Source organism: Labrus bergylta, chromosome 17 (assembly GCF_963930695.1).
Source record: "Labrus bergylta chromosome 17, fLabBer1.1, whole genome shotgun sequence".
NCBI classification, from domain to species: Eukaryota; Metazoa; Chordata; class Actinopteri; order Labriformes; family Labridae; genus Labrus; species Labrus bergylta.
Window position 1 is genome coordinate 19308938 of NC_089211.1, and position 25048 is coordinate 19333985.

Genomic DNA, 25048 nt, shown 5'->3' on the forward strand with positions numbered 1-25048 from the left:
TCATCATATAAAGATATAAAATGCTAAAGATAGCATTTATCAACTTCCTTGCTAATATTTAGGCCTACATAGCGCGGTTATTATTGTTATTATTATGTAATAAACATTTTTGTGAACTGAAACCAAACTAACAACGAAGCTTTACCAAATCACGATAACTAACACAATATTAAGGGAATTTTTTAAAGACATTGCTTGATAACTTTCCCTGAAGCATTCATAATATAAGACCAACAAAACTAAAACTAACACAAGAACTAGTAAAAACTTTACAAAAAAATAAACATTTTCCCAAAATGAACTCATGTTGAAGTATATTCTGTTCCAGTAAACGGTAAACCTCTTTTCAACTTACACTAATTGGGTTCAAAGTTCTAAACAAAAAAAAAAGAAAGACGGACAAAAAAAGACAACAAACAAAAAACAAACAAAACAAAGGGTACAGTTTGTTTTCCACACACAATAAATGTATGAATAGTAAATATTCTTTTGATATGAAATTGTTTACAGTGCACTCGTGACATTTGGGGTCATGTTGTTCTGGCAACTGTAACACCCTAACTACCCTGGCATAGAAACAATACACTGTTGTCAGTGGCCAAAACAAACTAATGAGACCTTACTTGGCTTTTCTGGAAGACTGTCAGTCGTCAATTATCCTGCCCCAGTGTGACAGTGATTAAATGTGACTTTGCTTCTCATTTATTCAATAACTCATTTCATATGCAGTGAACACAATCTAATCCCTGATGACATAAATGGCATGTCAGTTTCCAGTAATTTAAATGGTCCAATAACTCAGTTGAAGAGTGATAATTGAAGTCAGGACGGCTTGCATGACTGTTGTTTGTTTTTCAAGTAATGAAACAGTTAGCAATTACTCACCTGCTCCCAATGTCCAAAGTTGGTAGGGAAAAGGGTGAATTTAAGACTACGTCACATCACAGTGCTTTGCGCTTATTTGTTTCTTTTTTGCTGTTTGGGATTGTGTCATTTCAAGATTAGCAACGGAGCATGAGTAACCACGTCCACCTAGCTCGCCGCCATAACGAGAAGTCCTCATCACAGTGCTTTTTTAAAAAGTTTTACATCTTTTAACTTCATGAAATATATATGAGACAATTTCAGATTCTTACATTTCTGTATGCTAATTGTGAAGCTACAGCAACTGATGATTAGTGTAGCTTAGCATAAAAGAAACAATTACTGTAACTAGTCTGGTAATCTTTTAGTTTCAGAGTTGCTGGTAGAGTCATTATTTGTAAAGAGCCAAGCTAACTGTCTCCCCAGTTTTAAGAATTAATGCTTCTTGAGTGGTAGGATTTAAGAGGGGAGATCATCTTTTTTATCTAACTTTCAATCAAACATACACATTTTCTAAAATATTAAGATTTGTCTGGACTTAAAGAAAAATCGGATTGACTTAAGACTTAAAAAGGTCATCCATTTTTATTGTATTTTTTATGATCCAAGTTAACTTTAAAAAAAACAACTCAAGCTTGGGGCCTATGATGACACATTTGATTTGACTAAAACTGTACGTAAACACCTGGAGAGTCCTTTGAACTCTTTCAGTCTCTTAATCTAATATTGGAATATTTTCTCACAACTTTTCACATTTACAAAAACTAAGATGGTGTCATAGTTTTGGTTGAATAATCAAACCCTCTGCAGAGTTGTTTACAAAGATAAGTGCATGTCATTTCCCTGTATGTCTTTTAAAAAAACCTGCAAACTAAATGTTGTTTCATAAACACCGTAAATGACTGTTTTGGAACTGTTTTTTTCTTTACTGCTCTTGTATAATGGGTCTGTGACAGGTGGTTGGGTGCAGATGGTTTCCCTGCTATAAAATCACCACATTGTAAATTGTGGTTTAACTACAAAGACCTTCCAATAAAACAGGAATGTTTCAAGTGCCCAAGTTTCTAATTAAATAAAGAAAACAAATCTTTTAGATTATTTTTAGATAGTACACTCGTAGACTCCTCCAACAACTTTGGCATAGCACTGTGCAAAGATACTATTGTACGAGCAGCCAGCGCTGAGTTTTATGAATGATGCACACACACACACACACACACACACACACACACACACACACACACACACACACACACACACACACACACACACACACACACACACACAAACACACACACTACATTTTTGTATTGCTACGACTGCAATTTACTGCAGAAGTTGAAGACACAAGCCATTAAAATGTCCTTTCAATCTTTTTGTGCCATTATGTAACACTTGCATCCACACCTGTCTTTATGGAGCCGTGTAAATCTCCCAAGCAACAAGCAAATATAAATGGACTTTTAGTGCGTGTTTATCTAGATCTATGTTTTTTTTTTCAGTTTAGGCATTTATTTAACTTTTTGAATTCAGTAAACTTTTTCGAATTCCCTTGGATTAGGGCTCATAAAGACTTTTGCGAGATACTCGGTTTTTCAAAACATTCAAACCAGAAAAATATATTACACACATCATTTCTACAGTAACCTTTATCCAACAACTTCATATAAAAAGAAAACTATCACAAATATCAGTCTTCTACATAATTGGTACTTTTAATTTTGAAATACTTAGGCTACATCCTTTTATTATTTATGAATTAATGCATGACTTCAACTTGTAAACTGAATAAGTACATCAGTTATACAATGGATCTGAAAACAGCATTAACATTTGAAAAGCTCCATCATTCTCATGTATGTTACAACATCTTGAGCATGTTGTTGTGGGGTTTTGGGTGGGACATGGCCCCTTGTGGACTCTCGTAGTCAAAGTGGGGGAAGTGTCATCTTACCAAAGCAAGATGTATTTTTACCCCGTGTTGTTGCACAGTCTGCCTCAGCTTGGTGTCTGCCCTCCTTCCCCCAACAGCATTAAGGTGGAAAATGGTGCCACACATGTGAGAAGTGTGCGTCACAACCATGTTTTGTTTGTGTGGGTACTTGAGAGAGTCAGCTGAAGGATGCTTTTCCAGACCCCATAAAGGCAGGAACGCCACAGCAGACAAATTGTAGACACACCTTAACAGTGTTATGAAATAAATAGGAAAGCATATTTGGCATTGATCTTACACCACCAAGAACCCAGCGTTCTCCATATTTCTCTGATATAGGACATCGTTTTATTGAAAGAATTGGACGCTCAATCTTGAAATGTATGCAAAAAATTCTGGAGGGATTGAACAATTAAGCTGACAAATTGTCAGTGCTTGGACAGCAATTGACAGTGAGGGTCATCTAATGCTGCAGTGAAAATCCCCACATAAGGAGTTTGTTTCTGTGCCAGCAGCAGAGGGAACAAAGTATTCCTTTGAGGCTGGTCACATAGGAATACTCAACTTAAATCAACACATAACAGAGCAAATACCCTGCATAGCTCGAGTGCTGGGATAGAAACGTAGCTGTGCTTTTTGTGCGTCATAAGAAACGAAAAACCTTTGTTATGATCTCATCAATTGAGTCAGTTTCACTTGTATATTGTGACTCACTGTCATGGAAAGTGCTGTGAAAAACTGTGTACTAGTTAATTGTATACAGAAGACTGCAGGGAAACATGATGAAGCCATTCAAATGAATCCTATCATAGTCCCTAATTACTTCAAACTTTAAATGAGATTGTGCCCTAGAAACATGATTAAAGCTGGTGATAAAGTTATGTGACTCTACATATAACTCTGTGCTTAATACACAAGTAATTGTCCTGAATTAATAATCTCTTTGTATTTATTCTAACCTTTAAAACGTCTCATTAAAATTGAGAAGAGAAAATGAATACCCCTATACAAAACTGAAAAATTGAAATGGACAGCGTTAGATTTAACTTTCAGACAGTTAAAAGTTTTTCAACACCATTTCTTTTTATTTCTTCAAGAGTAGCATTTATTATTGTTACTCTGGTCTTTAAAAAATATACAAGACCATTTCAGCAGTTGAAAATTATAAAATCAGCTTCAGTGTTAAGAAGTCTTCCTGGCATGATGATGTATGACTGAAGACTGCTCATTCCTAGGGTCAGTTTTATTGTTCATTCAGTATGTAGTGCATAAAAAAATCAAGTCATGACATAAGAGGGTCATGGAGCAGACAGATTAGTCATACCGCATGACTGTATTATATTTTGCGAGGGTACGTCATAAAAGACGTTTCTTATATTTTCTTCACAAAGGTTTCTTTTTGTGTAAGTATAAGAGCCTTGTTTTATTCCTCACAGGCAGAACAGTTCAAGGATTGGCCCATTTCTCTACAGTTTAAAGAACTTGTAGTTCCCTTCCACATATTTTAGAATGGATTAAATGTTTATAAGAATTTTATATCCAAGCCGATATCTAAAATATCTTTATATGCAGAAGATATAATATTGTACATGTTAAACAGTTAACCCCAAAATCAAGTCTGTTTTACAGAAGCAGGTTATTTTTTCTCCAACTCTGCATTCCAGCTATTTTTGGTGTTTTTGGTTCTAGTTGCATTAGTATCATAACATATTTTCCCCTGTATCACAGTAAAGGTATACGAACAAGTTGATTTAAATGATAGTATCTTATTTGTGTGTGAGCTGCAGACTGTTTGGAAGTTTACAGTAAATACTGGCTTCAAAATCAAACTTTTGTCTTCTTAGAAACAAACATTTATTTTCAACAAAAGAGAGCATTAGTATAGCTTACAAGGCACAGATGAAAAGAAAACAAGTTAAAGGGTGTCAATTGTATAATTTTGTGACTGCTGATTTGTTTTATTTACAGCTCCATTTTAGGTTGAGGTATGGCCTCTCAATCAGCACAGTGAGCACATAGCTCACAATGAGTGTGAGTGAAAGGTGGCCAAGGAACATGTACATCTAAAAAACAGAGGAGACACACAACACATTACATTATAAAAAACATAGAGCAACCCACTAATGATGGTAAAAAACTTAAATTAGGTTTGATGAAACTGTCCAAAGAACTTACAAAGTTGATGTCTGAGTAGTGGATCGGTGTCTCCTGTAATCCGATGTAGACGATGATAAAGACAGGATGTGATAGATAGCAGGCAAAACTTATGTTGGAAAGAGGACCCCAGACATTCAATGACAAGAAGCTGTTGATAAAACCTTGAAGAACAACGAGACAAATTGAAAATTAGGTGGTAGAGATTTATCAGCGTATGTTTCTACCCTTATATTTGTCTTAACAAGAGGTATGCATACGTATTTGTTTAACAAAATCCTCCATTTGGGTTTATATACTTCAGAGAGAAAGGTTAGGGCGCCCACATTCTCCCGATTATTTTCATATTGCTTTAGATGTTACTGCCATGAGCAAGAGTTTGAACGCACAAAGAAGCAAATACTTAAATATATGCTTATTTGAAATTGTGTATTGTTTGTCCTGAATGTTATAATAAGACTAAAGAACATCCCTGCCCTTGGTTTACCTCCATAACCCTCCTCACAAGCCACTATGATCCAGGTCACAGCCAGAGCCCAGACAGGTCTGTGCAGCCCCTGGTAGAGTGCATGTGGCACAGAGGGATAGGGTGGTGTCTCCTTGAGGACATAGGCCAGTCCAACCAACGCAGCCATGACGGACAGGCAGCAGGACCAACCAAGTGTTGCCTGCCACTGAAACAACAAAGAGAAATGAGAAGTAAATCAGTGTGATGGCAGGTTAGTCAATCTGTTTGGCTTGAAAGTAATTCAAAAGAGCACATGATATTTTCACATATCTAGTTAAAAAAATGTTTTAAGATTTGTGTGGAGTTCTCACCTTTTTCTTTAACAGATGATCTTTCTTTGTTGTCAAATATATTCCAGTCAAGATCCCTATCAGAAAGGGTCCATATCTCGTGTAGGGTTTCACATAGTAATACAAGACATAATGCTCAGATGTCCTGGAAAAAAATAATAGGAAAGAAATCTAACGGTTTTTACATTTTTTACAGAAACTGGCTACTTAGCCTTTGAACTCTTTAACTTCGGAGATACACATTAGAAAATGTACAGGGTGAGGAAAACCATTGGACATGTAAGTCACATTTCATGCATTTGGTTTGAAGCTGTTTGCATTATATCAGCGTCCGTATGTCTTACAGTGTAGAGGGCTGAAAGACTGGAAGATGAAGGAGCGCAGTTATAACAGTACTGGTCGTAACGGTTGTCAGCAGAAGGCCTCCAGCAACAAAGGCAAACACACCTTTGTTTCTGATAAATGAAATACAGGATGATGATGAGTTCAGGACAGGAGACTTTGGCTAACAAATACAATATTTTTCCAAAGTAAAAGACTTAAAAATCACTTTTTTTTCCAGAATCACTTTAAAGGACTTACAGTCTGTAAAAATAGATCAACACAGGAGTGGTGGCGTAGCACTGAAAGTCCAGAGACAGGTACCATGTCCAAGGAATACACTGAGGAGAGAACAGGTGATAAAATTGGTCTGTAAAGAAATACAGTTTGTTGAAATGGAATTTTAGTTCATTTAGTTTTTAGTTCAAGTTACTGCTTGAACTCACAATTTCATGGACTGGAAGGAGGTTACTAATCAATAGCAAGTTAGCCCACCAGTAAGTCTTACAATCCATTAATGTATCTATGAATGGGAACCAGTAGGGCCCCCACTGGACCAGAGAGATCAGGCCAATGGTCAGAAACATAATAAACAGATGCAGTGGTTGAATCCTGTTGAAAAAGAAAGACAATACAAATTTGTTTAATTTGTTTACCACAGCAAAATAATGAAACAAATCTAAATCTTTTTTTGGTTTAATTTAATAAACAGAGACACAGATAGATTATCCTAACTGTATAGAGTGAATGATTATCATACAGAACCTTTTAATCCTCCTGAAGAGGTAGCTGGTCACCAAACTGGGGCTCAGTTTGTCTTCAGCCCTGTCGATGGAGCCCAGCAGGGACCTTGCACTAAGCAGACCCCTAAAACACAAAAACTGCACTAGGAACTTCTAAAACTAGCCAGGAAAAGATAACATAAGGCAAAACAACTACAGCTTTAAACTGCACATTGTTTCAGTCTCACCCAAGAAGTAAAAAGGTGTCTACAGCCAAAAACACAGGTCCACTCATGGAGAGCACATACAGAGGGCTGCTTTCTGCTGTTTTCTTCCAGTTTTTGTAGTTATCTGTGATGGAGACAACGCAGTGCAAGAATGTGAAATGAGTTAGTAAAGAGCAGATGAAAGTGGCAAGGGAGATTTGTCATACCCAGGTTGTTTATGACGGGGAACTGTGCAGAGTGTCCACATATGATCCATAACAGGCTGAGAACACGGATGCCATTCAGGGATGAGAAGCCTCCTTCTCGACTACACGAGGAGGTGCTCAAAACACCCTGGCTCGCAGTTTGTAGAGAGAACACCTGAAGGCACTGATACAAACAGCTTCGAGGAAAACACAGTGTTTTTGGGCTGGTGCTGTCTAGGAAAGATGGGTACACTTTAAATCTCAGATTTTCAGAGCATAAATGCATCATCTTTGGAAGTATTTTTAGGAAGTCATGTACTTACTTCGACTATTTTCTTCTGGAGTGTTGCTGTTAATTTCAATACTGGAGGAGCCATTGGTCTTCATCGTCCCATAAAGGCCAAGGCTGGCATTTAAAGAGGAAGACTCTTCTGCTGGGCTGACCTCTCTGCTCCTCTGCCTCCTTATCAGAGTTGTAAACAAGGTAGCAACAAGAGGAACTGCAACCATAAGGCAACACACAAACCTGCAGGAGGAAATAAACCATTTTACACTTCAAGAAAGCCCTGGGAGTTAGCCTTGCAGACATATATTCAACATGCAGATAAGACAGTATAGAAGATGTAAAAAAAAGTCCAATTATATACTGACAGGCAGGTGATATCTGATGCATCAGGGGTAATAGTGTTGGACATACAATGGGTCATGATTAACTCCTGAGTCGACTCATTGACCAGGATGTGTGGTAAAGGAGGAATGAGGGACGTCTGACCATACTCAAGTCTTCCTGTCAGAAAAGCATGTCACAAGTAATACAATACAAGTATTGGACTGACAGAATAATCCACAGTGAGTGCAGAGAGAACAGATTCATCACTGACCATAAAGCACCAACATTTGCAAATCCTCTTCTTCGCATGAGTCTGGAACACACACACCCACAAAGTACTGGGCTGTTCCCTAAGGTAAAAGTATAAAACTTTGTTCAGGATCACCTAATCTCACCTAATGAGATTTACTTTCCTCTTATATCACTTTTTGTTCTTACCTGCCTCAGGAACACCTGGCAGTACCGTCCAGAGAATGAAGGGCCCTCAGCAGAGCGACACTGATGCAGTAAGCCGGGCCGGTTAGAGTTACCTCCTTCAACATTGCTGCCCATCTTTCCAAATGCATCATACACTGACACAAAAAAAAGACACAAGCAACATCACATAACACACACACAAAAAGCTACTTAGTGATTCATACACCATAAACAATATGTAAATTGAAAAACATGCTTAAATTAATACTGACCATTGATTATGATTTCCCATTTATTTTTGATTTGCTTATTTTGTTCAATTACATTTTTGGTGACTGAACTGAATTGCTTTGAACCACTACAGAACAACTTTTTACATATGAGCCCATATTTCATGCTTTAACTTTAATATTTTTCAGTAATCAATATGTAGGCGTTATTAATAAACACAAATTATATTTTGAGTTTCATGTACTACTATATTACTCTGCTATACAATGCAAAGGTAAAACTGTGATAATATGAAACATATCTCACACGCATGATCAGTTTTTCATGTTATTACTAATTTTTGTTTTTAAAAGACAAAACTATAAGTCCTTTAAAATATTTAAGAAATAAATCTTGTTATTCTTATTTTACTAACCTACTGGAAACACAGAAGCAATCTAGAACTAAAGCTTTATATCTGTCTTTAATAGTATTTTCATTTTAAATTACAAAAGTTAACAAGATTTTATGATATAAAAAACTCGTTATCAAGCTTTCGTTTTCCAACTACCTGCCACATGGGAGAAACAGCGCCCCCCCTGGGTTGCAACGCTTAGTGATAGCAGCCCTGTGTGGTCAAAAACGGTATTGCACACTAAATAACAGTGCGTCAGGTAAAGTCAGACTACTTGACTAGTTAGTATTTAACAAGGAGACGCGGTCAAAATGAAGTCTTCACAAACTATTATTACAAACAGGTCTACGGTAGGGAAAATTAAAATGTTGAATCCAGCGATACACTCACAACATACAACCACAGACTGTACAAAATAAAAGCACATCTTAGCACGTCTTTAGCAAGTTAGCAGATTCCCAAACAGGAGATAAACAGATAAACTGGCGAAAAAACTAAATGATAAACGTTGCAAGAAGTGTTTGGAGATGTTTTACATGGATATGGACCAGTCTACCTTAAACGTAAGTATCACATTTACTCTGTCTGTCTCTAGCTCCTGTTTTCAACAGGTGTTCTATCGAATATTGCTACCCATCGAAATTTGCTACCCCCCATGCGGCTGCAGTACAGAGATCATTATTTAACGAGATATGCTTCCTCCGAAATCATCAGTAAAGGTTTTAAACTATGTTTCCCCTGTCTCTTCAGAGTAAATGCAGCGAGTTGTGGTGTTATAAACTGGGATCCTTTAGGAAGGTATTTTTCTACAAGGCAGCAAATCTCGACAGAACACATCTGTTTAAAATCTCTCTTTTCCTGTGTTGAATATTTTCGTGTTTTTTTTTTTTAGGATTTTACTGTGCACATTACCTGTTTTGCAACTAGCTGTAGTGTTATTGTTTTCTACTAATAATCAGTCAAATGCATAGGAATATATATTTTTAAATTATTTTCTATTTTTTATTAGGGCCTACAAGTTGCTCTGTCGACTTTTGGATGTGAGTTATTAGGCTTTAATATAAATATAAATTATTTTAAAAAAACATGTTATTTAAAGTTCCATCAGCAATTATAATAACTTTACCAACTTGTACCATCTTCATATTGATTGTAATCCCTTGAACTTCCTCTGTATAGTTGGCATTAATAAGTTGCTGCAATGTGATAAGACTGTTAGTTATGTATTTGATACTAAACTGATACTTCCAGGGAAGGAGAAAAAAAGCTTTTGAGCACTGTGTGTATATTTGTATTCTGTGAAATCGCAAAAATAAAAAAGTGTATAATTTTTTTTACAATGTGAGCCAAGGTGTTTTTACTAAAAGTTTACTGTGCTTTGTTTTGCATTTCAAGTTGAAGCACATTACAGATCTTATAATGTCTGATCTAATGACTTTTTTTTTTCCATCATTCCCATAGATTGCCTGTCTAACTGCTTTTGATCCACTCCATAACAAGTGACTCTACAACTAAAATACAGTAAGAAATGTACTCTGAAACACAGCAACACTTACTGAGAACAGCGTAGTCTTTCGGCCTGTCCTGGTTGATTTCCCAAAGGAAAGTGGTGGTATCCTCCATACACCTTTGAGACACATTCAAATCCTGTGTGTTGTCCAAGGCTAAGCTACACCCTGCAAATACAAGTAACACCACCGAACTCATGGCCATTTTCAGGGCGTAATGCATTTTCTTACAGCATATGTGTTTAAATAACATTGTAGGGGACACATCGTCATCACAAAGGTAGCGTGAAATTCAATTTGCATGGGATGGATTGAATGCTTGCTTTGGCAACTGCAGGTTGTCTCCACCTGGTTCTCTACATCAGGTGTGACCAGGATTTGGTTACATGGGATAACAAAATGACGCAGGCTGTGATTATGTCACAACACTGGATCAGAATAATTAAATGCAGGTACTCTCATCAACCCCACTTGGTCAGTTAATCTTTTACAATAGAACCAGTGTGACTTTGTGTGTACTGGGCCTTTCATATCATCACACAGTGAAGTACTGTACTCTACTACTATACTCTTACATTTATTACATGAGATGTTTCATCTGAACTGTTTTTTACTGAAACTATTTGTCTCATTTGTTTCACACTACTTAAAGGTGAGTTATTGAAATAGTTCAACAATGACCACTAGAGGGCAAGCTTGTCTTCAAAACCAATATGAAGTGCCCTGACTTCTCCCAGGCAGACAAACTTTTACATAAACACATTTGAATATAACGCATCCACTTTCTGATTAATTGTGACTCGTTGATCATGCTAGAGGGAAGATTGAATCACTGTTTCCTGGGGCAAACTTGGACCCACTGTTTCAATCACTTGAACTGATTACAAGCCGTTAGAAATCAATTAGTTATTTCTCTTCATAGAGTAAAGAATTTATTTTTCTATATGAACCAGTGTCATTTTATTAAGCCATTGATGAGTACCAATTTCTCAATATTTGCGCATTTTCTTTTGCCAATTGGTGCAGACATGCGCACATTTACTACCAAAGGTCCCGTGTTGACACTATGACCAAATATCTGTCCACTAAAAATGACATTTAATCTACAGCGGTCCATTTTGAAGAAATCAACTAGAGGAAGCTAAGTTTTGAAAGAAAACAACTTATGAATCTTAAAGGTCCTTTTACAAAATGATTCATATTGATGATCAAGATACACACCATTTTGCGAGCATTAGTGTGAATGATCACATAGTGGTTTCTGATATCTTCCCTCTTAGAAGATCTGAATTCTCATATGCAGGGGACATCACACCTTCTGTCAGGTTTTCATTATTTATTTGACATAGAGAACAGCTTTTTACACCAGCATCAGAAATGTTTCAAAACAGCAGCAGACACATTCTAAGTGACAAATAGTTCACAGACTGCCTCTCACATGCAGTTTTACAGCATGACTCTTATTGTCAGAGTAGAAAAAAGGACTGTCAAAAACTGAATGATGTTTGTTTTAGGAATGCTTGTATCAAAGAAAGCTATGCAAAACAATCTTTACATTATCCCAACCTAGATTCCTTGGTTTTTTATTTCTTATTTTAACGAGTTGTCTTCTTGAAAAGTCAATTTCACAGCCTAGTTTACATTCGTAATAGTTTTCATTCATTTAACCATCAAACCAAAGAAACCTCATAATGAAGATGAAATACTGACCTTCACAGGTCAAAAAGGTAAGTGCTTTGTATCTTATACTTAAAATATTCAGGTAAATAAACGTTTTAAAGTGATTTTTTTAATCACAGAGAGCTGCCATATAGTGTATAATAAGACACAAATAAAACATTAAAAAGTTTGACAACCTTTTAGAAAGTATATTCGTGATATATTAGTTGATTCGTTTAAAAAAAGAGATCATGTTTTTAGGTCAAATGCGCCATGAATGTGGATCCCTAAAACTTCATGTACAGTAAGTTCATTCGACTTCTGAATGGTTGTTAATGTGTTAAATATATTAAGTTATATCAAATGTTTTAGTTGTTTGGAGATGTAGCTGAACATGTAGTAAATTTCATCGTTGTCTGATTGTCTGAAAAATCTTGTGAAATTGAATAGAATTGAAGTCCCGAGTTAATTCTGAGATTTGATTTTAGTATATTTCAGAAAGAGACTAAAGCAAGAGTTCATTTAAGACGCTTGGGATAGATCAGAAAGACATTTAGGTTTTGCGTTAAATAAAATAATTGTAAACAAAAAACACTTAAAAGCTATTCTTCGGCCTTGTAAGACTTTAGCTTGACGTGTTCAAAGGAAAGTGAAACATACTTTTCTTTTTTCTTTCAGACATTCATTGGACATTAGCAGCTTTGAAGATTCAGAACACTGCTGACCTTTATGAGGATTAATCCCATAACAACCACATTTTTATTATCGAGACATAATGAGTAAACAACGATGGAATCTGTGAAAATAAAAACACATCTCTGCTATAAAAAAAAATCTATTCATCTATGTGTACCAAAAACTATCTTGTTAAGTTTACTTGACGTCACATGAAGTGACTTTGACATATATTACTTTTTTTTCCTCCTCTATACTGTTTACATATAGTGCTCTATTGAACATCATGTATATGCACAAGTTTTAACCTTGTACAGTTTGGCTTCATATGGAATGGTTCAAACGTGTGTTCCTCTCACTTCTCAGCCGCGCTCAGTCTCTTTGACTTTATGAACGCCATCCCGTGTGTCCTCATGTGAGTGTTCAGATTTCCCTCCGTTTCGAACTTCTTCCCACAAACTTTACACTTGGTATTTGGTGTCCCATCATTGTTCTCGTCTGTAACATCCAGCTGGTTCTCTCTCTGACTCTCGTCATCTTCCTTGCCTCGTCCGTTGTAGCGAGCGAGACCCTGCGGCTCCTTCAGCCGATGGACTATGAAGAGGTGGCGGGCCATCGAGCGGGGGGAGGTGTAGCAAAAGCCGCACTCCCGACATTGGTAGGACGAGCCGTCAGACTTGTGCTGGGGGATGTGCTCGTGGAACGCCATGATGTCCTCTGTGGCGAAGCCGCAAACGGCACACTTGTGAATTTTGAGAATGTTCACCTTGAGCCTCTTCAACGGCTGTGAGTCAGAGCCCCTGCAGTTCAACCCAGGGGGACCCTCATCTTCTTCTGGTTTTCTTTTAGGGCTTAGGGTCTGTCGAGAAGATACAAATGATAAGTTAGGAATTACTATAGAATATACCCTCATAAGGAATTCAGATGCACAAGGAGCACTTCCTTGTCTGATTTTTCTTTTTCTTTTGCCCTTGTACCTTTTCCTTGACCGGAAAAGCGTCCTTATTATTGGAGTTGGCAGTCTTTCCTTCTGGGTCTTTGACTTCATGCATCAGCTGAATGTGCTGATCCAGCAGCACTCTTTTAGTGAATGGCTGACTTAGAGCTGGGCAGTGCCTGTCATAGTACAACAAAATAACAAATATTACCCCTTGCAAGCAGGTTTTGTCTTGTATTATTTGCAGACATAAAGCGTTTCTCTTTTGTAGGACTTTGGAAACTTGCATTTGCAATTCCCTTTTATGTATCTTAGAACTGTAGCAGGGAATTAGCACATGCTTTTTGAGATTCCAAACAAAGTATATTGTAATTAGAAACAGAGGACTCGTAAGACAAAACGCTGGGTGTGTACTCACGGACAGGTGTAGATTTTCTTTAGTCCCTTGTGTTTGAGACGGTTGTGTCGGCATAGGCTGTGGGAGGAGCTAAAGGACTTGTCACATTGACGACATGGATGTTTCTTCAGTATCTGCAATTTTAGGAGATTAAATAAAATAAAATACAGTCAGCTAATAATCATGAGTCAACCCTAAGACTAAAATGTAGCACATTCTTCCTTAAACAAAAGTAGTTTGAACACTCACCTTGCTGTGTTCATGCCTCATGTGAGCAACAAAAACCTCCCTGGAATTGAAGAGGTTGTTGCAGTCTCCGCATGTGTATCCTGAGCCAGTTGAGTTCTTGAGGTCAGCTGATGAGTTAGCATTTGTTTTTTTTAGGGTTGAAGGTGAAGGCTTCTTCTCTCCCTTCTCTTGGCCATTGACATTTCCTCCTTCTTTGTTGCTAGTTTTACTGGGGCTGTTGGTACAGTTAGAGTTAGTTGGCTTGGTGCTGAGAGGGAGGTTGATGCCCAAGTTTGGTGGACCCTCGATAGTCTTTAAGGTTCCATGGATGGCCTGCAAGAGATCAGTATATGAAGAAAGAATTATGACCGAAGAAATCAAAAGGGACTCGTATGTTTAACATTTAAAGGCTTATCTTGTGATACAGTTGTGGAAACCAAAATAAAGAGAGTAATAATCTATTCACTACTTCACTGTAAAAACACTGGGACTACAAAAATTAAAAGCCTGAATGCATAAAATGTATATCAATGTCAAGCATGCCTTAACAAGCTGTTTATGCCCACCTTAATATGGTCCAACATGAGCTGTTTCTGTGCATAATGCATGGAGCAATCGGGACATCTGAACACTGATACTTTATGATTTGCAATATGTTGGTCAAAATGTGTGTAGAGCAGGGACTGCAAAGTGAACACTGTGTCACACATGGAGCACTTATAGATCAACCTAAAAGACAAAAAACAGCACTTAGACATCACGTTAAACATCTTTATATATATGTACAGTCATTTTGATAATATGATGTAAAGAAATATTGAAAATGTGAACGATTGATTTAAGTATTATTAGTATTTTATTATCGATGCTCATCAGATATTTATTTAGTTTTAAGCTCAGGCATTACCAAGGACAAACCAACACAATGGTACATGATCACCTGCTCCTAACCATTTTCACTTGCGTCCGTAATGGTAATGAAAGAAAATAAAAGGTTGCCATGTGGAAAAAAACAGACCAAAGTTAAGCCACCATGTCTAAAACCAAGAAATCCTGCTGCCAATGAAGCAGCGAGGATGATTTTCCTGAGCATAAATTAATTGGACACAGGTATTACATTTCACTGTGTGAAAGGAAGCACATTAAGATGTGTGTTGTCGTGTTTGTTAGTGAAAAGCTTTCAGCAAAAGCTTGTGTTTTGCATGTTCATTTTATTGAGATATTTGTAGATCAGATTCAATTTTGAATTGTACTGAAATGTATTTTCAGTAAAATGATAACTTGCTACAACAACTATAAAAAAATAGCGCCGTATTTGAGAAGTGTCTACAGTGTTTATTATTGTAGAAACTGCATGAGAAGACTTACTTTGGCTCCCCTGCCTTCATTCCTGGATGCTGTGTTTTCACATGAGAGTGCGTTCCAGGTGCAGTCTTGAAGGCCATGGGGCAGAGGGGACATTTATAGAAGATCTCACAGTGACTACTCTGAATGTGGGATTTAACAGTTGCAACATCAGAGAAGATGACACTGCAGTGGACACAGCTGTAGGGAAAATGAATTAGAAAAAATGCGTGTGGTTAGACTCGAAGATTTATTATCTTTTTTTTTTAAACTACCTATTGTGTTTTCCATGCTGCAGCAATACACTCGGGTCTACTCATTTCTAAACACTTTGCTTCAGGGGGTAGCTTGATATCATGAGAAATAAGCATTTTCACTTTACATTAAGGGTTTAATGACAATATAACTGCCAATATTAGGTCTTAAATCGTGACTTTTCCCCTTAAATCTTAAACCTTGAGATGTCTGGATTATCTTAGCATTAAAACGGTCTAGCCTGTCTCTGTTCAAAGATTAAGAAAAAAAATCCACCTCGTAACACCTTTGAATTTCACTCATACATGTTAGGTGTTGGGTGAATACTTTAACCCTTAGACAGAAACATGCAAGCTGTAACGCTAGGTTAAGCTCACAACTTTTGTGTGTTTAAAAAAATATATATATTTAACTGCAAAAAACTTGAGTAACAGTATGTTAATATCTGTTTTTGTTTCCCAAAATGTGAAACTAAGTCTGTAACAAACAACATAAAGGTGGTCATACAGTGACCAGAGTCATTTTACAGGATTATTCTTTCATAGATATTCTCTGTGCACCAACATTTTAAAATTTTAAAGTTAAAACTCAGAAAATTGAACTATCACATAAAACAGACAATATACATGCCACATTTCTTTTTAATTTAAATGGTTATGTATAACTATATCAATTTTGTTCAGTCAGACTAATAAAAGAACCATAATTGGTCAGACAGCGTCTTTTTAAAGGCTTTTATCTTGGATGACTTACAACAATTTGGATTGTTCCAGGGGGTGTTTTTGGTGAGGGGAATTTGGTTGTGAGTAATATATCAGTAAAGGATTGTCAAAACATAGTATAATAATAACTGTCATTAGAAATTATATAAGAAGCAATTTAAAAAAGAAAGTAATAGAAGAAGACATTGAAGTCTCTGGATAGCCACTAAGAGAAGAAGAATACAGCACAATGGAAAATACCATTGATTAGTTTCTGTTTTACTGTCTAAAATGTGTCAAAAAGTTTGAAAATTAAAGTTTGACTACTCTTGCTCCCAAACAAGAATTTTTGTATCTTGCGTTAAACTAAAATGCAAATGTATCTAAAAATGAATTAATTTAGGGTACACTAACCGGTAGCCGACTCTACGGGTGTAATGGAGGCAATTCTTGGTGACATGTGACTGGAAATGGACAGAACGGCAGCTGGCACCACACTCGGGGCAGATGTAAGGAGACTTGTGCTGGTGGATTCTCTGATGCGACAGATAGCTGCACTGATTTGGCAGAAGCATTTGGCAGATGGTGCATGTTTTCTATGGCACAGAAAAGAGAAGATAAATACATTGAAAAACAGCATTTTCCTTTTGTCACTGATATAAGACGGGTTATCTTTCCATCAAAAATATTTTTTTTCACTCAACATTCTGCAGTTAAAGGACTAATGAAACCAGAGTCAAGTCATCTTGCCAGCTTATTGGATAATGTAATCAGTTTTTTACTTTTACTTTCCAGCTTCATAACAAATTAAATGTTGTTAATCAATGATCATGTCAGAAGTCCAAACTCTCTGACATTCAGAAATTTTAAGTTCAACTGAAACATATTTTGCAGAAGTTCACATACACACACCTGCCCATTGGACTCTGGTGCCTGTTGATAGTGCATGGCTAGTGAGCTGTCATCCTGGAACATTTCGTTACACTCCAAGCACTTAAGACTGTGTCTGCAGAGCTTTGATGCATCATCTTCCAAGGGCATGGCTGCCACAATAGGAACACTGCTTGGAGCTGATATCACTGCAGTTTGGGACCCACCACCAGCAACTCTCGCCAGGACTTGACTTGTGGGTGCTTGAGTTGGGGAGATGGTGCCAGTGACGTTGGAAGGGTCGGCTGAGGGTGATGTGGTTATCATCTGATCGGCAGGAATGGGTTTTAGGATCAAATGTGAGCACTGCATGACCACCCCTTTATCCTTGTGGCCTCTGGCATGAGACAATAGGCTGCACTTGTTGTAGAACACTAGACTTTTGGCACAGTGGTTGCAGGTGACCTCTATCCGCACACTGCGACGTTCGTAGTGCTGTGTCAGGCTTTTCTCAAGAGCAAATGAATCGCCACACTCTAGGCACTTGTAGCCACGTGAGGGTATAGAGATACAAGCTGAGGTTGGTGGAGAGAGGTTTGGAACATACACAGGTACAGGGTTTATGCTACTCAGCACTTTATTAAAGGCATCCACTACAGAGCTTTGAGAGCTGGCAAATACTTGAACTTTTGAGACTTTTTTTGAGGTTCGGCCAGCAAGAATGATCTGCTTTTTGACTTGACGTGGTTGCTGATTCTGTGGGTGTTTGGAGGGGGATGGGGTCTGTTTAAGGTCACAGACAGCAGAGGATACAGTATGAGGCAAAAGATTGAGGTGACTAAGATGAACTGTCTTTGGAACAAGTTTGGCATTAGCCAGACTGGAGGCAGGTACCATAACAGTCTTTTGCTGGATGGCCTTGGCAGCTTTCAAGATGGCACTGCTGGCACTTTGCACTGATGCGGCGGGTATGACTGTTGCTTTAACGGTTTTGTTGTTGGCTAGCTTCAAGTTGATGACTTGAGAACCAGCTGTTTTTACTGCTGAGACGGGCAGGAATGCTGTTGCAACAGGTTTAATAGTCATTTGCTTGGTTATTTCTAATGAATGGCCTCCAGTTGTAGCTACTACTGTGGTTGGAAGAGACGGTCTTGTGGGAAATGAGAAAATATCACTGGTCGTTGCTATGATAGATGGGCTATTCTCTCCTTTTTTTAGACCCTCAGGATCAAACTCTGGTAGCACTCTGGTGACGGTGTGCTTTATCTGGCCAGAAGAGGTTTTAACAGTTTTAATCCTGACTTTTGGGATAACCGGGGTGGTGTCTGTGCTTGACTCTGGAGATCCTTTGCTGCTACCTTCACTTGTGACACTAGAGGGGCTCTCTGGTTGTCTTGTTAGCAGCCTCTTTGCAAATTCTAGGGCTGACTCAGGCTCTTGTGTCTTTTCTGGAGTTCTGGGTTTATCATTGGCTACCATGGGTTCTTTCTGTGTTGTGGGAGAATCTATTATAGACAATTCTGTAGTACTAGCCTTTTTGGCACTGAGGGCTGCAATGGCTGCTATACAAGATGAAAGCTTTGTAGAGGACATGACTTTAACTTGAGACAAACAAGACACCTTGGTAAGCCCCGATTGCTCTCTAACCTCCTTGCATTCCTGATCTTGCGACTTGAAGATAGTGTCCTTGAGATTCTCCTCAGGTAAACTGGATAAGCTGGGATCATTAGACCTGGAACATCCAAATGTGCCACTGTTTTTCTTGTTTTTATCAGGTATTTTGTCTCTATTTACATTTGGTTTAAGATTATCCACATATGCAGGAGATCCTGAATTCTGGATCTCCTCTCTCTTTTTTAAGAATGACTTACTTGCCTGCTTGTCTACAGGGTCATCTACCTCAATTTTATCATCATCATCAAACTCTTCAGCACTGGAGATTGGGCTAAATTGATTGAAAGTAGCTGGTTGGTGGTTAACTGGCTGTCCGTCCTCTCTGGTAGCTTTACATCCATTTTTGTTGTAATGGTTACCAGGTGGTATTGTAGACAAGATGCCATTTTGAAGTCCATTACCAACACCAACAGACGGGAGTTGGGAAAGACAGTGTATATGTTCTCCTTTTTTAGATATGGTTCCATCATGATTACTGGTTTCTGTGTTTCTGGTATTCTTGACAATGACGCTAACGCCAATGTCGTGTCCTGCTGAAGGGTTTTGGGCCTCATCATCTGTAGTCACTGTGCCACTAGATTGCTTGAGGTGTCCATCATGGTTGTTGTGGTGACCAGATTCAATAGCAGCCTTAGGATCCACCATGTCAGGGATGTCAAAGGCTGCCAGGAGGTCATCAAAATCTGGCGTCTTCACATCTCCCATGGTCTTCCTTCTATTTTGATAAGGAGATCACCTAGGGGACACAGATTTAATTTGAAGAACAATGAGTGTTCAGTTTATCAATACAATAGGAGCATATATTGTGCACAGACACCCTTCTACAGTTGATGTATCTGATTAATAAAGCATTTGAACAAAGTGACACAATCTGAATTTGTTTTATCACACCAGTATACTGTATATCTCTGACATATTGTTTTGTATGAGACAGATAAGAACAACAATTTTTTAACCTAAACCTAATTTCTCTTTGCCAAAAATCCACTTACTATTTCTAAGAATTACATTGCATATATAACCGCCGATCCTTTATGATCCTTCTTAATTCATGGCAGTTTTTATATTAGATTATGGCACGTCATATGTGAAGCTTATTCTTTAGTTTTTTGTTTGTTTGTCTGTTTCAAAGCTTATAAAACCCTTAATTGTGTCCATAGTGAAACTGTCCATGATCTGGTAAAATGTTATTTTCTTATAAATATCTGCCCACAAACTTTAAATCTCCAAGCATAACACATGCCTATACTATACTGTCCATTATAAATCACAAATTAGACTTTCTCTCTTCAAAAATGACTCTTCAAAATAACTACCAGGGCCTGAAATTTGGTGCATGGTTGTGAGAATTGCGCACAAAATATTCAACATCTGTAAGTCTGGCGCAGAAATGCTGCATAGATTGACAGTGATGTTTACAATTCCTGCATATTAAACAGAGAAAATGTTTGCATGGTTGAGTACAGAACAGACTGGTCGAAATAGCTGCATCCATCAGACTTAGCTATTATTTGCGCACCAGTTAGCTGTCTCTCTCCGCACAAAGAAATACACACATGCATTTGGGCAGGTGAGCAGTGAATAGCTGAGGCAACATGTTTATATAAATATATACAGTATATATACAGAATATAAAATTGCTTTATTTCATAGGTCTAACTTTTGTGAAGTGTACATAATAATTGGAGCTGCATTTGCATCTTAGCACAAAAGCACAGTTTTTTAATTTTTTATTTTGAGGTTTCATTTTTCACCACAGAATGTGCTTGTGCATATGCACGGTACAGCTCAAGAAATACCAGGTTAACCATGACTTCTTCACAGCGTCTAGTGCTTGAGATTTCTCTCATGCCTTACTAGCTTGTACTCCGTGCTCATTTCATTATCAGGCTGCAAGTTCAGCTGACGTACAACACTTACTTACATGAATGTTCCTGCATGTATGAACCATTTGTCTTTGATTGGGTGAAGTCAGTGAACTGGGAATCAAATGCTGGTCCACACAGGGGGTAGTTTTGACATTTTGATGGCATTACATCTAAGGACTCAAGAAAACCTCTTCAATCAATAAATTCTCAGGATTGCTGTAATTAAACAAATTAAATATGGAGGGAAAAAATAGTATGCCAGTGTGCTAATGACACCTATTAAACTTTTACAGAAAAGGTAATGCTGAAACAAGGCAATTATCTGAATCAAGTCTGATTACAGTAGAGCAACCCTATTTTTGAAGATCGATATAGATGAATGTTGATGTGATTTTCGCAATTTGACTTCTCAGTGGATTGACTTATCAGCTGTTTTGTTTGGAGGAAAAAAAATGTGTGCTGAATGAAATGTGGAATGATGACAGAGAAGAAGACTGTTGATAAGGTGACATTGAACATATCTCGATAGTTGCCCTTTTCAAGTGAAGACTAATGATGTTCGGAAAACTTTGCTTTGAGTGGGAGTAACATGCTTCAAAATACACCAATCTTTTAATTGTTTTGATAGTGAACACTGTTGATAAGATATGATAGGACTGAGATGCAACTTGTATTTATGTATTATGAATGTGGGATTGGGCAAAAAGGCTGCATGACGCTGCTTTTGCTTTGCAGTCTTAGCCTCTTTGATCCGAATGCAAAGCAACCACATCTGCACACACACAGACTTACATCTTGTAGTTTCGTCTTTGGATTGTAAAAATGTCAACAATCAGTTCAGTTTAGATGATAGTTGTAATAATGAGCTACAAAGATTTAAAAAAAAAATGACAGAGAGGGAGAAATGTTATGGTAGGAGAGGGCAGGAGAAAAGGCAGTGAAGGGGGGCAAAATGGCTGCTGTGCTCTGTGAAGCTGCAGCACAGAGAGAGAGAGAGAGAGAGAGAGAGAGAGAGAAAGGCCTGGTGGAAAGAACAGCTAGTCACAGCCATGACAGCCACAGCAGCAGCCTGATACTTACACCAAATGGAGGTTTAGTTCTGACAAATTTGAAACACACACAACACAAAACTACTCTCAAAATCTGCAGTTTAATACACATGCATCACAACCACCTTAAAACAATGCACCGTGTAAAAGACAACTACAATCTCAGTAAAAAAAAAAAGAAAGACAAAATGTAAGATAGCAATGGTGGAAATATGCAAGGTAAACAGCCTCTCCTCACCCTCTTGCCTCCGTCCCTCTCCAGACACTAGCCAAACCTTCTGTCCTTCCTTCCTTTCATCCTGCAACAAACACAGTCACAACACTGCTAACCCACAAAAAGCCATCAACCCCACCCTGCCTGGAAAAAAACAGTCCTGTTTCTTCCCAACCAGGCGAAGGCCCAGATCACAGGGTCAGGTTACATCCAGGGATCTGGTGACTGCGGGCTGTGGTCCTGGTAAGGATTCTCCTTAGTCATTCCCTCCACCACTACCGGCGCACTGACATATAAACAGTTAGATGGATCATACTCCTCTATATGTGCATGTGTGTGAGTGTGAGTGTGAGGCAGGCTGCAGATTCACACACTCCCAGCCAGCCACGTCCCCCTGTCCTCATCTCTTCCTAAATCTCCCTGCCCCCCTCGCTATGATCCGAGCTGAGAAGCACACCGACATGTAGCCAGTAGCAAGCAGCGGCAGCAGCAGCAGCAGCAGCAGCAGGGTTTGTGCCTGTGCTAGGAAGCCAGTGACAGAGCCCATCAATGGCTGCCATGGAGGAGCCTGGTCTATCCCTATCCCTCAGTGGAGCACAGAGACAGCATTGTTCTTGTCAGCCCTCTGTCTGCCTCAAACCAGTTTCAGCTGGTTCCGGTCACCCAGCATAAAGCCCTCTGCTGCAATATGGCCTCAGACACACACACACACACACACAGGCAGGAGCAGTGTGCCCACATCCCAGGAAGCACTGCGACATGTTTGACCAAAAATCCATATTTTTGTGTGTTTGTAGAGGGGAAAGCACACAGTGGTTTGGATACTTTTAGTTTTAGGAGATACACTAAATTCAAATAAAGCCACAACTCTGCAAAAAGAGGTGATGGGATAAGCACAGTTACTTGAGCAAATAAAGAAACAGAATATCGTTAACGAAAAGGAAAATAAATCATGAAATATATTTAGAATTTGGGGGAAAAATGCAAGTGAAGCATTTAGGCATTAGCAGTTTAATTCAATACCTCTGCCTTTCTCTTAACTAGATCCCCCTGTGCCTGTACCCTAAGACAATGCTGGTGGTTCCTATAAAATAAAATAAAAAAACTTGCAGCCGCCAGCAGCATTACACCAAGCACTGTGAAAAAACAAGGTATGTAAGAAGAACACAGCAGTGTGACCTGGGCAAACACAGGCCATTCATTTCACCCCCTTTCACAGATTTCCATCAAACATATGCCACCCCCTACCCACAGAAGTCGACACATAGAAACACATTCAAACAAACATGCGGGTTCATGCACGTATATAGAGGTAAATGTGGCATACCCTTTGTCAGATTTGATGACAGATACTCAGGGAAAAGACAGTCTTCCTGTAGAGGCCTCAGCACCTGCCTTCACTCAGCTTCAACCCTTCCAGCCCTCATCCTCCTCCTCATCCTCCTCCTTCCCTCCCTCACCTCCCTCTTCCCCCTCTCCTTCACTGGGTCAGGTTTAGTCCCAGTCCAGGCCTCGTTTTCTCCTGAAGCCACCACTACAGCCATGCATGAAGGGACGGATGGAGAAAGGGGGCAGTGTTCAGCAGGCGAAGCGGGCCTTTTGTCTCTGTGTGTGTGTGCAGGGGGGGTGAGGGGACTCTTCACTCTGGCTCTGGAGCAGCAGCAGCAGCTGGTGCAGAGAAAGAGAGGAGAGAGAGGGAGACGGAGACAGAGGGAGGTGGGGGAGATGGAGAGAAAGAAAAGGAAATGAGCAGGATAAGATCAGAAAAGGGACTTGAATATGTTCATATTTTAGGCCTGTATCATCGGATATAGCTATGATATCGACTGGACAACGTTGGTTTGAGATTGTGTTAATGTAAGTCTCCTTCCTGAGTGGTTCATCAGTGTTCAGAAACATAATGGATCAGTAGCATATTATACAAATACTGAAGGCCTAAGCTTAGGCTAACCTGCCCTTCAGCATTCTGCCAATGCCAAGGTCAACACGCAATTTCCCTGCTTTTGCTTGTTGCTTGAGATGCCAGAAAAATGTAATGCAATCCAGCTGTTTCCTTTGTAATGTACACAGGACAAATGCCTCCATGCACACATATGCAGCACAAAGAAATCTATGCCGTAAAAAAAAAAATGTAATGATGGCATGACTAGAATTTGAACTTCAATTTGTTTATTCACAAATACAAACATGATTATCCTGATTTGATTATTCATGTTGCCTGCAGAGGGATGTACAGACATGTTGCCTGCAGAGGGATGTACATACATGAGTTAAACATCCAAAATAAATGAATAAATATGTGAAAAAAAGTGAAGTATTTCATAACCTACCTTGGAGACTGCAGTGAGGCTTTCAGCTAAGGATGCCTCTCTCTGGCCTGCTACCAGTCCTTGTTAGATCTGGCATACCTATCAAGCTGCAGCATTAAATCAGCCTCCTCTAAGGTGGACCATGCCAGGTTTTTTTGATTACCATAAACACATTTTGCACACTGTGGGACAGCTGGATCTACATCCTACAGCCTAGTGTGTACATCATACTAGGCCCCTCATAGCGCCTCCTTCCTCCACAGTGAGACAGACGGAGTGCAGCAGAGAAGGCTGACGCTGCTCCCCTCCCCAAACAGAAACACAGTCACATGACATCATGGTAAGCTTCATTCATGGCGGCTACAAGCAGGAAAGAGGAGCTACTGCTGCAGCAGCAGGCTTACCATCTCAACCTGTCTTAATATGCTGCATGAGATCATTCAAGCAGTTCAGCTTTGTCCAACATTTATCCAAGAAATGTATTTTCTATGATTGTAGAATATC

General features: G+C 38.6%; 2 protein-coding genes across 3 annotated transcripts; both read right to left on the minus strand.

Moving 5' to 3' along the window:
• Positions 1–4621: 4621 nt before the first annotated feature.
• Positions 4622–10587, minus strand: oacyl (O-acyltransferase like). Its single transcript, XM_020643016.2, has 15 exons — positions 10413–10587; positions 8253–8386; positions 8086–8164; positions 7856–7991; positions 7528–7730; positions 7226–7438; positions 7041–7143; positions 6836–6937; positions 6517–6682; positions 6332–6411; positions 6094–6204; positions 5771–5894; positions 5439–5625; positions 4973–5115; positions 4622–4860 (listed from the first exon to the last, which is right to left on the minus strand). The coding sequence occupies exons 1-15, from the start codon at positions 10585–10587 to the stop codon at positions 4756–4758; spliced, it is 2061 nt and encodes a 686-aa protein (XP_020498672.2). The 3' UTR covers positions 4622–4755.
• Positions 10588–11686: 1099 nt separating this feature from the next.
• On the minus strand, positions 11687–24774 carry znf532 (zinc finger protein 532). Of its 2 annotated transcripts, none has more exons than XM_020643012.3 (10): positions 24566–24774; positions 23563–23903; positions 17473–19840; positions 16975–17156; positions 15629–15805; positions 14827–14989; positions 14282–14593; positions 14054–14166; positions 13676–13814; positions 11687–13557 (listed from the first exon to the last, which is right to left on the minus strand). In XM_020643012.3, exons 3-10 carry the CDS (start codon positions 19807–19809, stop codon positions 13054–13056), a joined length of 3927 nt encoding a protein of 1308 aa, XP_020498668.3. In that variant the 5' UTR covers positions 19810–19840; positions 23563–23903; positions 24566–24774; the 3' UTR covers positions 11687–13053. The 2 variants fall into 2 exon arrangements, with proteins under 2 accessions (XP_020498668.3, XP_065821812.1); XM_065965740.1 differs by lacking the exon at positions 24566–24774 and adding an exon at positions 22260–22320 and having other exon boundaries at positions 23563–23648.
• Positions 24775–25048: the final 274 nt, after the last annotated feature.